General features: G+C 37.6%; 1 protein-coding gene across 1 annotated transcript in view; it reads right to left on the bottom strand.

The window, feature by feature from the left end:
- Positions 1-3,397: 3,397 nt before the first annotated feature.
- pcdh17 (protocadherin 17) overlaps positions 3,398-14,534 on the bottom strand; it is a 65,427-nt gene continuing 54,290 nt past the window's right edge. The window contains exon 5 of the mRNA XM_052569948.1: positions 3,398-6,217. Within this exon, the coding sequence (XP_052425908.1) occupies positions 5,517-6,217 (701 nt within the window). The 3' untranslated portion in view covers positions 3,398-5,516. The remainder of the gene's footprint in view (positions 6,218-14,534) is intronic.

The raw sequence follows: 14,534 nt of genomic DNA, 5'->3' as shown, positions 1-14,534 counted from the left end.
TGTTCACACAAGCAAAAACTACTATCGTTAATGGGCCAAAAAAAAAAAAAAAAACTTGCATTATGCAAAAAGAGATGATGTTTACGTTATAAGTCGTGTCTGTAATTTTAGTAAAGCTGCTCTCGTGTATAAACCTGCCTGTAAGTTCCTCTGGTCTTGTGCCTGGAGCAGCTGAACTGTGCAGAAGTGCCATCGCTGTGATTCAGAGCATCCGCACGCTCGCTGCCTGCCTCGTGCCTGACGGCTACCTCTGCGCTTTAATCTCTCTGAGTGGTGGGAATGTGAACTAATGAGATAAATTAAGAATCATTAGCCCGGAGCTAAACTTTAAAGATATCCTCCATGTTCAGCAGAAAAAACACTTGCTGATCCCTCAACCCAAAGCAGCGGTGTACAAGAGGCGGGTGGGAATGACAGGCGATAACCAATAGAAGCATGGAAGCATGCTGCAGATTTTTCTCACCAGGATATTTCCTCGCCTCAGTGTTTGATGATTGTAATAAAAACACCATCTTTGTCAATGCAAAACCTCAACAGAGCAGCTGTTTGAACATGTACCATGCATATTTACTCCCATGGCATAACGATGACAAAACATGGAAACATAGCTATTAATAAGATAATTTAGTTTTTGATGCCATAGATCACATGGAATATAGCTTTAGGCAATAGCAGCTCATCTATACAGTGTATGCTTTGTTTCTTGAGTGTGTGCATGTGTTGTGAACGCATGTGGAAAGTCTCAGTCAATTATGAATTTATACATTAGACGTTGATGGCCAAAAATATCCATGTTTACTAATACTGCAATCAGTCTCTCTTCATGCCTACTGAGTGTAATTAGACAATAATGAGGCAACTGCTTTGTGCTAGTTCTCAAACTATGTGTTGACCTCAGCAACTTATAGTCCATTAGACAGCAAATAGCTCACAAGGCTAACATAATAAACCATGCCTTCCACTTCGACTGAGGACTGAAGCATTCCACGCCCAGGCATTGCTAGAGAACGTCCTGAATTGGGAACCTCATGTGAACCCGGCAAATAACCGTCAATAAGTTAAGAAAAGAATACTAGCTTACTAATTACCAAATTCTGCACTGTATATAGTTTATACAGGCAGTATGTAGAATGTATGAAAATTTTCCATTTCACATAAATGGCCTTTTATTTATGTATGTATATATGCATTTCATTTGTTTATTTATAGCAGCTGAAAATAAATCAGCTTATTTTATTATTCAGCTTTTTTAATTATGGAAGATATTTTACTAGTTCCTGTTTTTTTATTTTTATTATTTGTATATATATTTAGAATACATATAATTTTGATTTAAATATAAATTTTATGAAATATTACATAAAGCGTGATCAAAAAATATGCTACATGACTCATATTGCAAGTTTAATGCAGTGGGTGACAGTTAAAATTATCTTGGAAATATAATGTATTTTACATTTGTGTGCATTTTAATACAAATTCTGTGACAATGTTAAGCATTATGTGAGTTGCTTGTAGTTCAAAATTGCATATTTTTCATAGAATTGCATTATTTCACATAGATGGTCTTTATAATATTAATGTCAGTTGCTTGAAGGGTATTTTTTCCATCCTATGGAAAAGCATATTTTGGGGAAAAAGCATTGTGGGATACAATATAGTATTTATTATGCTCTGTTGCCTTCAGTTTTTACACACACACACGTATATATATATATATATATATATATATATATATATATATATATATATATATATATATATATATATATATATATATATATATATATATATTATAACAAATAATTTATTATATAACAAATTATATAGGAATTATATAACAAGTAATACATTTTATTTAATTCTAGTTAATATTTCACTAGTGCCTATCAGCTCGGGAGAGTAGCTAATTACTTAAAAAAATAAAAAAAATAAAAAATAAAAGTTTTTCCATGGTCTCGTTTTCCTGTGATTAGTCACATAGCATTTGCAGCTCAAGTGATTGGCTCACAACAACCTGGCATAATTAAAATTGGCATACATACTATATACTGTATACATATGTGAGTATGCTATTCCTACCACCAACCACTGACAGGCAGAGACTGTATTTTATGCTAGTATAAGATATATAAGGTTTAATGCAACACACTATAGCTCTCTTATGCACACACATCAATGAGAAAGCATCCACCGGTGCTTGGCTCTCACATTCAGAAGCAATAAAAAAATAACTAAAGGTATAAAGGAATAAAAAATAGAAACAAACTGAGACGAGTGACAGGCAGGGAAGTTATTTCTATCTGTGTGGCTTCGGGTTAAAGCGTTCTTAAGAACCTTGATGTCTCTTGAAGGCATTGTTCGTGTAAATGACATAGACTGAACCGTGGCAGTGCACTGATCACGGAGAATCAGCTCAGTAGTAGAAAATAAAAAGTGCTTGTGTCACACACCACAGCGAGATCTGAGATGCAACTGCCGCGCTGTGTATTGTTATTTGTTGCGACTGTGTCAAGTGTGTCGGCATGCCAAACTCATCACTATGTTTGAAAAAAAAACAAAAAAAAACTCATTTAGATATGAACACAGTGCTTCTTTTTCACTTTGTCACTTTTTCTTTTTTTTCCACTTTGTCTCTTTTTCCCGGGTACTGATAAACCCACTGTGCGGAAAATAAAGAATGAAACGATGAGAGAAAAAAACAAAACCAAAACAAAACATAAACAAAGGACCAAGTCTAGGAGTGCATCCTTTGAAGCAGGAAAACAGATGCACGAGTAGAACAATAAATAAATAAATAAATAAACCAAGAAATTATAAATAAATGATGGAACAGACGCGACTGTGTCTTTACGGAAGATGAGAGAAGTTTTTTTTCCCCACTCCCTGTGGTAGCTGTGCAGGTCGACCTGTGTTTAACGCACACCGCGGGCAACGCTTTCTGATGACATAAATAGCCGATCATGAAAATGCTTTTCTTCCCCTTGGGTTTGTTTCGGTTTCTTTTGTGATTGTGGCAGCTCATTTTAGTCACAATGCAGCAAAACTTTGGCAACATAGCATAACTGGAGTTCGTTTACGAGGAGTGCTTTTTCATTATATTGCTGTGCCTGGGAATAGTTCAAATCCCAAAGTGCACTGTGTGGGCAGGATACCGTTCTAATAACATAAATATATAGACATATATATTCATATATTCATTGTTTATATTCTCATATTCCATGATATGAACAGAGTGCACAAGGTCATTATGAGTATTATAAGCTGAACTGGATGGATAGATTGTGATACCAATGCTGCTAAAACTGAGCTCCATTTGACATAGAAAATTCAAAAACATTCCAAAAAAAACTGACGAGCTCCCTCAGTGGGAACCTTTGTGCTGCTGACGCAAAGGTTGTTTCAAAATCTAGGTTTAATTACGCTGACTTTCACCAGATATAAAACACCGAAGAATGCATTAAAACAAGCTTAGTGACCAAAAAAATAAATAAAAAATTGATTCTATAATTATTTAACTTTCAATATTCAAAAATATCGCATATTGATATGCATGTAAAATATTGGTTTGTTCCTCTTGCGTCAAACTTTGAGCTTTAAACTCAAGACTTTTTGGAACAGCGCAAAAAGTCAGAGCGAAAGTTTGTTAAATGTGGCAGGCTTTATGCATTCAGGGAAAGAATAGAGAATATGACAAAATATATCCATGACTTTACAAATTCCTCAGAGGGAACCTCTTTTTGGTCCTTTTTATGCAATGAACAGTATGTTCTTTTTCTGAATTCTTCCAATCCTCTGCAGTACAAATGACAAAGTAGACAGCATCACTAAAAGTTCACAAAGGATTTTCTGCCGCTCTCATCAAATCAAAATAAAGCAATAAGGCTGAGAAGAAGAAGAAGAAGAAAAAAAAAAACCACTTCAATGCACCCAAACAATTAGCATTTTTGTAATTAGCTGCCCATAAAACAGTTTTTGTACTGTAAAAAACTACGCAAAGTGTAGTCATGTGTGGCTTTTTTTAGTTTTGTTTCTTGTAGACAAAAACAAGTTGCTTAGCAAGTAGTGAACATGTCATGTAAGAAGTCTTTTCCAACACGTGTTTTAAACAACATAACCTGACGAAACGCACAGCAGCGAGGCGAAGCAGAAAGCGAAAGCGAGAAAGTGAACCAAGAATGAAACCGAATGGAAATTAAACTCATAGAGTTTGACGACTACTAAGGCATCAGTTGCCAAGTACAATATAAGCCCATGTATATTACAACACAACCATATATTAATTTAATAAAATACACAATATAGCTCTTGTACACGTAACAATTTGGCTCAAATGCACAGAAACTGCAGAAAAAATCAATAAAAATATGTTGTTTTGATGTAAACACATTAAATCGGATACATTTTGCACATTAAAATGATGTGTATAAGTGACAATGTGAAGGGACATTTCCTTTTTTAAAATCCTTTTTTGTTGTTGTTGTTAATGTGTGTTTTTCTGAAATTGAAACAGTGTCCTTTGCAGTTCAATAAATATTTTTAACTGCATTTTCATTCTGTGCGCACCCTCTTTTTTCTGAGATTAATGTATTTTTTTTTTTTTTTTTTTTACAAAATGTATAAATATTTTCATTGTTATCTGGACACTATACATAAGTTCATATATTTATATATATTTATCTATATGTATATATAGATATATCTTTTCACAGTTGAGGAAAAATGTCCCTTATATACAAGAGAGTGATTGTTATAACTTAACGTCAGACACGTGGAAAGTCACCTTAAAAGTAGTGAAAAGCTGAAGACAGATGATCACAGAGGACCAATAAGTGAGAGTAACAGGTTCACCGTTCTGGAATGTTCCATGTGTACGTATACATAGGGGGAGGAGGACACAGTTTACACGTGACTAGAAATGACAGGTGAAGAATGGTTACATTTCATAATCAACCCTCCCCACCCGCCCTAAAGATTCATGGCCCCACACACCCCCTCCGAGTTTGTTTATATCATTTGCACTTCTTACGCTGATATTACAAAGCCAATAAAAGTTAAAGAGAGAGTCTCTGTCTTGGTGTGGTCCAACCGTTCCAGGGGTGGCTGATGCACCCCGAACCATTTAGACTTGCGATTGTCAGAACAAACCATTTTTGGCCACCCTTTCTCCTCCAAAAGTCCCTGTAGAAGGGTGGGACGCTCCGTCTGCAGTTCAGTGACAGAAAGACGTCATAAGAAATAGTTTGAAGCTGGTGGGCACTTGAAGAAGAAGAAAAAGCTCACAAGAAGCCAGAAGCAGCAACTTCTGCAACTCTAAAGAAATTCACTTGCCCCCAAAAACACAACACGGCATCCAAGCGGACGTAAGCAAACTGTTCTTTTGCTCCCTATGTTTATTTGTCAAGATCTTCAAGTACATATGTTTTTGTCCCCATCTGCATCACACTCTCTCTGAAAGTGTTTCGACTTGGTCCATGTGTCATCCGCTGTAGATTCTTATGCTCGCAAAGTCTGTTTTACTTTCTGATGGGGGTGTTTTCATTTCCCCGACAATCCTGCAGCAGTTTGTCGATGTCTCTGACCACCTGGTCTGCGTCCATGGTGCCGCGGCCCATCTCTCCTCCGCCCTGCTCCAAAACACTGTCCATTTCCACCGCTGTCTCCTGGCTGATCCGCGAACGTGCTTCAGCTAGGACTTTGGCTACGGGGTCAGAGGGAGGCAGCGTGGAATATCCCTGCTCTTTGTTCTGTTTGCTTGGGGAGATGTACTGTCCATCTGGGGGTCCGTAGTGGCTGGTGCTGGGCTTGCCCTCTGCTCCGTCGCCCATCCCTTTGGCCGAAGAGCACGGGGAACCTTTACTGCAGCCTTTGGTAGGGCTACATGAAGCAGACGGAACCTCCTGCAAGAGAGGGCTGAGGGCACGTTTGGTCTTTAGGTAAGGTTTAACATTCGCCACGAGGATGGTGTGGTCTCGACGCTCCTTCCCAAATGTGCAGAAAGTTTTTTTGCCGTTGGGGTTGCACACCGTCTCATAAGTTTCGGTTTCCACTGCAACTGCCTCCATGCCAGCCGGTACGAAGAGGTTGGTGCGGTAGTCCGAGCCCTCGGCTTGGGGAGTTCCTGCTCCTCCAGCCCCTGCGGGAAACTGGGGCATCCAACAACGGTCAGAGTGCCCCAGCACTAGACACTCCTCCGTGCAGTTCAAACAATCCTCCTCTGAAAAGAGTGAGAAAGAGAGAAAAATATGAATTTTGATGGAAATTCAATTAAGAAATAACACTGTGAAATTCTGGCCAATTTTAAATAATCAAGTGAATTAAAAAGTCATCTCCAACGAACCCAAAGATTATTCATCACAAATGTACAAAGCTGTCATCAGTGCAAAAACAGATCGTCTTAACGTAACTATTGAGTTTCCTGCACCACATCACAAATTCTGAGTTATTTTACTGCAGTTATGAATGTGAGTTTGGAGTCTATATTTAATTTGGTGAAAAAAATAAAAAAATAAAATAAACTGTGTTCCAGCAAAATGAACAATCATACAGAACAACTGGTGTAATATGATTCATGAACAAATGACTCATATCTGCTGGTGCTTTTAATGAATCATTCAAAAAGACTCTTCAGAAAAGTTATCATGGTTACCACAAAATATTAAGCAGCTCAACAGTTTACAACCGTGCTGACAATAAAAAAAATGTTTCTAGAACAGCAAATCTGCATATTATATTGCTTTCTGAGAGATCATGTGACACTGAAGACTAGAGAAATGACTGCTGAAAATCCAGTTTAAAAAAAATAATAATAATAATAAATAAATAATAAATAAATAAATAAATAAATAAATATGTTAAAAAAGACAAAATTTATTTGACATTGCAACAAAATTGACTCTGATAGCCTCGTGGATAGTGTGCAGACATAAAGTGCAATGACCAGAGTTTGATTCAAGTCTCAAGGTCCTTTGCTGATCCCACTCCCCTCCCCACCCAATGCTTTCCTGTCAGCTCTCTACTGTCTTATCCCAATAAAGGCATAAAAAAAAAAACATAAATATAGCTTAAATTGCTAAATAAATATAGAATATAATATAATTAAATACTTTTTTTTCCTCCTAAATACTGTAAATCAAATAAATGCATCCTTTGCAAACGTAAGAGACCTCTTTTAAAAACATTAAGATACCTTATAAACCCAAAACTTCTAAATATATACACACACCACAATCAGGCCATTGAGGAAAATGAGAATTATCAGTCTAAATTATTCCATGAACATGATCATCAAAAAGATGGCAAAGAATTACACCATTCTCCGGCTATCATGCTCACGCATTCTATAGTACGGCCTCCTTCTCTACTCGTCCCGCCTCTCAGTAAGACAACAACAGCTCAGTTTTGGCAAAAAGTGTGGCGCTGCTATCATAAATTTATGTCACTGGGCTTTGAAGCTATCCCAAGGCAGCTCTGCCATATCACAGAGCCAAGTGTCTAGTGTGGCACTGCATGTGTATGTGTGTGTGTGTGTGTGTGTGTGTGTGTGTGTGTGTGTGTGCGCATCTTCCCTCCTTTCATCTCAGCTCAGATGAGACCACATTTTGGATTATTGTGGGGTGTTCTGATGGTGTGTCAAATGGGTCCAGGATTGTGAAGAGGATAAAAAAATAATGTATTTTATAATGGGAAATGAAAGAAAAGGGGGAAAATAAGGGAACAAAAAAAAAAACATAAAAAATGAAAGTTAAAAAGTGAAAAGGAAAGTGCAGCTGCTGCCCTGTGAATATAAATGCTCAAATAGCTCAGGTAAAGCTGAGACCCAGGTCATGAACACACGAAAACCTCACATGCCGGGACCTGTGCCATCGGTTCAATGTGCGTTTGACAAGAGAAGTGCAGCGATTTGAGCAGAATAAACAAAAGTCTTCCATCCATACTTAATAGTTTGATGATGTCTGTCTTTTGGGAGACAAAAGCATGGAAACACAAACAACCTCATGAATTTATGAGAAGAAACGTTTTCAATAATCTAGCAGTCATCACTCACCCATTTAAGACCCCAAAAAGTGTCTGGGAATAACAGATGATAGCAGAAAATGACTTTAGCGCATATGCTGGAAGAATCTTCAGTTGTGTTACTGATGTTCTGAACTATAATTCCCAACAATATTAATCTATCTTTCACCTCAAACAGTGCATGATCAGATTAGAAACTTTTTTTTTTTCTCATGAAAATGTCGTTTTGTATCTTATTTTCCTTGATCGTTACTTGTTCTATCTCATGTCACTTCTGTTTTCATTTTTCTTGAAATGAACAATGGTACACAGTAATTCAAAAAGCCTGTTAAAGTTTCAGAACAGTTTGATTTAGAAACTGAACCAGACAGATGTACTAATTTTCCCTCCATGCCATTAACAATGCATATCGAAATACAATCAGGATATTCAACTTGAAGTAACGACTATTCTTTTTTTCTCATTCAGTGAAAGTGAATCAATTCTCTGTGGTAAAGTGTTCATAGCTAAATTGATATCTGTGTTTACTTTCGCAGAAGTATAGCCAATTGGTTTTCTTTCTTCATGCAATGTGCAAGACTCAGCGTGTATAAATGATGACCACTTGACCTTATTTTCATCATTAATCATATTTTAAATTGCTCTTTCAGATTTTTCTCTGCTAAAGGCCAAGCCATGTCATGAAAAATGATCCTCTGGAACTCGGCTCCCGAATCCCTATTGTTCCAGATTTCACTGTGTGTGTCTGGCCAACAAAAGCCTATCCCTGGGGTTCCCTACAAGTTTGTTTCTGGTCTGTGGGGTTTCTGCTAACCTTGAAAAAGTTTTCAAACTCCCTACCCATTCTCAATGGTAACGGTACACTGCACCTGCGTCTCCTGAGGTCAAAATATGTCTTTTCAACACACATACATACATACGGACATCTGTGGTGCATCTGTGGACCGAGCAGAGGGAAAGCCAGTTCTGTATCGGACCTAAGGCTGAACCTAGGGGGACTCCTAGGGTTTTGTGCCATGTATGAAGACTGTTTGCGTATTTAGAGGGTCAGCAGGCTGGTACGTCCTCAGGGACACTTCATACAAGCGTGTGAGAGGACAGGAGTAAGTACCATATAAGAGGGGAGATAGAGAGCTTGACATTTAGCATGTGTTGTGCGAGAGAAAGACAAGGGCTAGTCCTGAGTGGCACAAACTAGAATGTGTGACAAGGTGAGGAAGAACATGCCGTCCACTTTAAATAATGAGATCTCCCATGCACACACACACACAAACAGTGTCCTCTTCAGATCTGCATGGGCTTTGAATCTGAGCTGCTTTGCTAGATTTTGCAGATGTTTATCTTCCCTAAACATAAATAAGCGTGGGTATGAATGCTAAACAGTTTCTCTGTGTGAGTGGGAATATATTTGTTTCACACTTTCATATAGTATTTCAAATATCATATCATATTTTTTTAATTAATTATTTTACAATAAGAAATTTGTTTTGTTTTTTTAAATCGTATTAAATTATTTTTGACAGTGTCATGTGACACTGAAGACCGAAGTAATGGCTGCTGAAAATTAAGCTTTACTATCACAATTTTGATGAATAAATGAAGCCTTGGAGAGCATAAGAGATATATAAAAAGAAAAATTACCGACCCAAAAACCTTCCAGGTGAAAAAAGAAAAAAACAGAAATGCATTGCTAAGCTTATAAAACAAATCAGTCTTGCTTTCTCCAGTATGTTCAGAACTGACTGCTTGTTCAATGGAGGCACAATAAAGCATAAATAATCCACACTGACACATCTCCATGCAGGCAGTGAGGAGGAACCAATCCTTCAATAGATTATTCATGCCTGGGCGGAACAGGTGACCTTGAGACTTGGCAGGGTCGCCATGACTAACAATAAGACATGTGACACTGGCTGAGGCCACTAATTCGTCGCCAGATCCAAAGCAGGAGGCACGGTATGAATTATTGCCACCCCCAACCCTCCTCATGTACAGTCAGTACACAAGATTACAAGCTGTTTTGGGGACACTTCATTATAATTGCATTGTGTGACATCCCTGTGTTTTCTTGATGGTCCAAACACAGATCTATATATCGAATGGATCATTGTGAGCTGTGGGCTGCTCATTGGCCCCTCTGCAGGAATGTCAAATCAACTGCCCAATTATTATCACAAGAAGCACTCGCTCGGCTCTGTGCACCATTTACTGGAATTCGCAGACTTCAGTTTCTGAGTGTGAGGCTTCTGCAAGCACAGCGCTTGTCCCACTCATCAAGCTAATGATGTGTGTATGACAAATCTCATTTTACTTTGCACACAAAGTCCCAAAGGCATAGCATCAACTTGAGATGACGCCATATTTATATGACAGTCCTAACAGAAGGTCACTTCATAATATATTCACTACTTCATGATTTGTTCTATGCTGATTCTGGAAAAATGACAGTTGAGATGTCTTATATTGTGAATATTGTCACACCTGAAAGGGTTGTACGGGTAGGTATTGCATGGCTTGCTTAACAATGGCTTTATATTATAACTATATTAGCACAACCTCTGATATCCTAATTATGTTTCAATTATAATCTTACAATGAAATTCATACTTTTAGCAACAGTGCTTGTAGAGGTTAATTTGTATAAAAAAATATATCTTATAATGAGGTCAGGCAAAATATTGCAAAAATAACATACAAACTGCAATCAACAGTATACACATATTCATCATCATGATTAATTTTTCATGTATTTCATTTAAAAATACAACTGAATTGTGTCATACAATTATACATTTTTAATAAATGGCATAAACTATATATTTTATTTTTATAATAGACGGTATGTTAAAAATTCTTATGATTTATGTTAAAATATAAAATTATATTATATTTTACAGTTTACAATCAACAAATTATCACATATGTATGACATCATAATTCAGAACACATTACAAACTGAATTGTCATACAATTACTGTAAAAATATATTTTATTTTAATGGAATAAAATAATAAAATAAAATATATGTTACAATCTGCAATCAACAAATATACAAATAGACATCACTATAATTCAGTTTGAAATATACTGGATTTTAAGAAATATATTACAAACAAAATTTTGCGATACATTTAAAAATATAGAATAAATTATATATATTTAAAAAAAAGTCTTATGACCAGGTTGTTATTTTTTATATGGAATAAATTCTTTTTTCAATTATAATTATTTTTTATACATTGTATTTATTACAAACAGATTTTTTAGAATGATGCCATGCATGTGTGTGCATAATTGCTGACTGCCGTCTTATTTGGATCAAGTCAATCATTTACAGTCGATTAAATGCACAAAATCTTGCCATCAAAACTTTGTGATGGACTATATAAACTGGAACTGGAATCCCACAATCTAACACTGAGCACGGTCTCAGCAGTCTAATAAGCCAACTGCGAGAGCCGACATAATTAACATAGTCCTCATCTTCACCCTCATTTGATTTTTGCCCAGAGAAACTTCCCTCTGAGCCTGGTAGGTGAGAGAAAGAGTGAAAATACAGGAGAATCCAGACAACTTAAAGAGTTTGAAGCCGTTTAACAAACACCTCACACTCTCAATTAAGAAGGAAGCTTTCAAATGCCAGGGTCTCTTTCTTTCTTTACTCCATCTCTCCAAAGAATTCGGGTGTCTGGGTGCTTTATTTGATTCTCCAGCTGGGAAGCAGAATGAGGTAGACAGAAAGAGAGACAGATAGTATATTCTGACTCAGTGCATAAAGGCCTCCTGCCAAATCTTTTATTAGCATCTCGTTTTTCAGTCCCGTCATTACGTTTATCTGTGCTCATTCGCCAGTGACCCCTCCCGATCTAAGGCCTGCACTACCAGCTTCCTTTCGTTGGTCCACGCTGAGTATTTCAGCCCACATCAGTTTCCTCACCTCCCTACTTCTCTCCCTCTCTCAATCTGCTGTACACCACCAGCGGGCGCAAATAGGAGATGACTATCCAAAACATCAATCATAAATCTGCCCTTATGTCATGATCAAGAAACAAAACATCATGAGGCCATAAAGGAGTAAAAAATAAAATAAATCAATCAATAAATAAATAAAAAATTCTTCATTGAATGATGTTATGTTGATGTTAGGTTGTATAAATAAGAAAGCATATTCTACATGAAATTATGAGTTCAATCCCACTGATTAAAAACTTGCTATCAAATCCTCACTCTACTGAATTGACTCAATGTATTTTGCCCCGCCCCCAAAACATGATTCGACTTTTAGTTGAATATCAGCAAGGTTCAAAATTTCTGATTCGATTATGAAAAAAAAAAAAAAAAAAATATATATATATATATATAACTTACATAAATTAACTATAGTGTCCTGTACCCACTAGTAAAAAAAAGAAAGTAAAAAAAAAAAAAATAACATTTCCAATTATATGTATATATATATGTGTGTGTGTGTGTGTGTGTGTGTGTGTGCGTGTGTGTGTGTGTATAATTTTTGGTTTGATTGTATGAATATGAAATGAATGTTACATTAAATATCAAACCTGATGTTAGCAGCTAGTACTGCATGTTCGCATTCATGTGGACTGTGTGCACTGGCCTTACATCTGAAAAGGTGTGACACTGGGGGTGATGTGGAGTGAGGGTACATGAGAGGGCACAATCGCAGTGGGGTGGGGATTGTGAACACAGGCTTTGTGTAGAAAGTGTAATACTGCTGCGCAGCGTGAGCAGAAGAGCATCAGAGCGCTCGCACTTGTGCCCTGGCAGACTGGGGCGCAGTTGGTAGGGGATGAACGCATGTGTGAGTGTGTGTAGTCGGCCTCGTACCTTGAAGGCTCACAGGGCAGCTGGAACAGGCCTCAAGGCGTTTGTGACAGGCTGCTGCCGCACCTGTCTGCATGTTTGAGCGGTTGGAATATATCAGTGAAGATCTCTCAGGTTTAAACCACAGCTAAGTACTGTTAAAAATTAGGGTTCTTTATAGAGCAATTTGGAATAGACGACACAGTTATGTCACTTGCAGCTGCGGGCACATTGTGGTGGCAGAAAAACACTGGTAACAACTGGAGGCATATGGGTACAATCCATGCAATAAGAGAAAACATATATTGTTTTGGCTCTTTGATGTTAGAATCAGAATGAAAATAATTTTTATAGAATACTGTCACCAACGACACCATCTGAAGCTAAACGGAGACGTTTACCAACATTTCATTAACCAACAGCAGCTTTTAAATTTGGGTGGTGAGCAGAGCATTTGAAATCGCGTGCAAAACACAAAACTGATGTGAGCTGCTCTGGTGGAAAAGCGTCATGACTGTTTGCAAACACCGAATTGGTCTATTGGCATCTTTGGTACCATGGAGAATCTTTAGCATCCATGAAATCTTTTCACTGCACAAAAGATTCTTTATAGTAAAAAGGGTTCTCTTTTGTTCCTGATTCGTAAGACATTTTTCACACTAAAGGCTGGATTACACTGCACGACTTTTAAAATCTGAACAGATCAAACACTAGGCATCATAAACTTTCTGACTTCATAAATAGATACAGAGGAAAAACTGGGAATCATACACTAAATGACTGAGGATCACACACTAACAGACACAAACATGCTCCTCAGAGCTAGGATACACATGACAAATGAAAACAATTTGTGTTCCAAAATTGTTTCGAAATGTCTAATATCCTCAGACTGGATGAGATCACAGTCTGCAGCTAAACAACTGGGGTTTGTGACCATCATACACTATGGGTTTTGAATTAAATCTGTCAATTCAAATCTGCAGACTGGCTCTGACTTTCAGTAATTTGTGTCAACTTGTACAGACTGTTAATTGGGATAAAATCTGGGAAAGTCAGCAAAAATCTTTCTGCTGGTCAAATCAGCAAAAGTCACTTGACTAACATTAGGTCCTCACTGCCACACCTCATTTTAGTTCCGAGTTGATCTCGAACCCGGGTCTCTGGCGTGGGAGGTGGACGCACTTACAAAGATGCTAAATGACTGAAGCCACTACGGTCACTACCATCTCTTGAGGTTTAGGGGGGTGAGCGTAACTGAGGCCAGCGGTGGAGACCCAGGTTCGAGACCCACTCGGAGCAAGAACAAGGTTTGGCAAATTATCCCCTCCCAAATTATCCCGGGATCAAAGCATTCGTTATAAAGAACTGTGGTGAAACAGCATCTACTGTATGTAAACTCTTACACATAAAGTGAGGGGTTACAGTGGCAAATACCGATGGACTCTGGGGAGGCTCATCGACAAGCCTCCCGAAAATGACTAGGGAACACGAAGATGCTTTAACTAAGCCAAGGACAAAGTCTTTTGATCAAACGCTCCTTTTTCATTATGTATTCTCAGCTGAGCAGCAGGCAGCTAATTCCTGGTTAAATTGCTCTAAGCTGAGGCCTCAGGATAGGTCACCTCCGGAGTAGACGGCGAAGGAGATGACTCCAAACAAACACACAAAGCTGAATCAATGGCCATTCACACGCA

The sequence above is a fragment of the Carassius gibelio genome, chromosome B11 (genome assembly GCF_023724105.1).
Source record: "Carassius gibelio isolate Cgi1373 ecotype wild population from Czech Republic chromosome B11, carGib1.2-hapl.c, whole genome shotgun sequence".
NCBI lineage: Eukaryota > Metazoa > Chordata > Actinopteri > Cypriniformes > Cyprinidae > Carassius > Carassius gibelio.
This window is presented reverse-complemented; position numbering and strand designations above follow the sequence as displayed.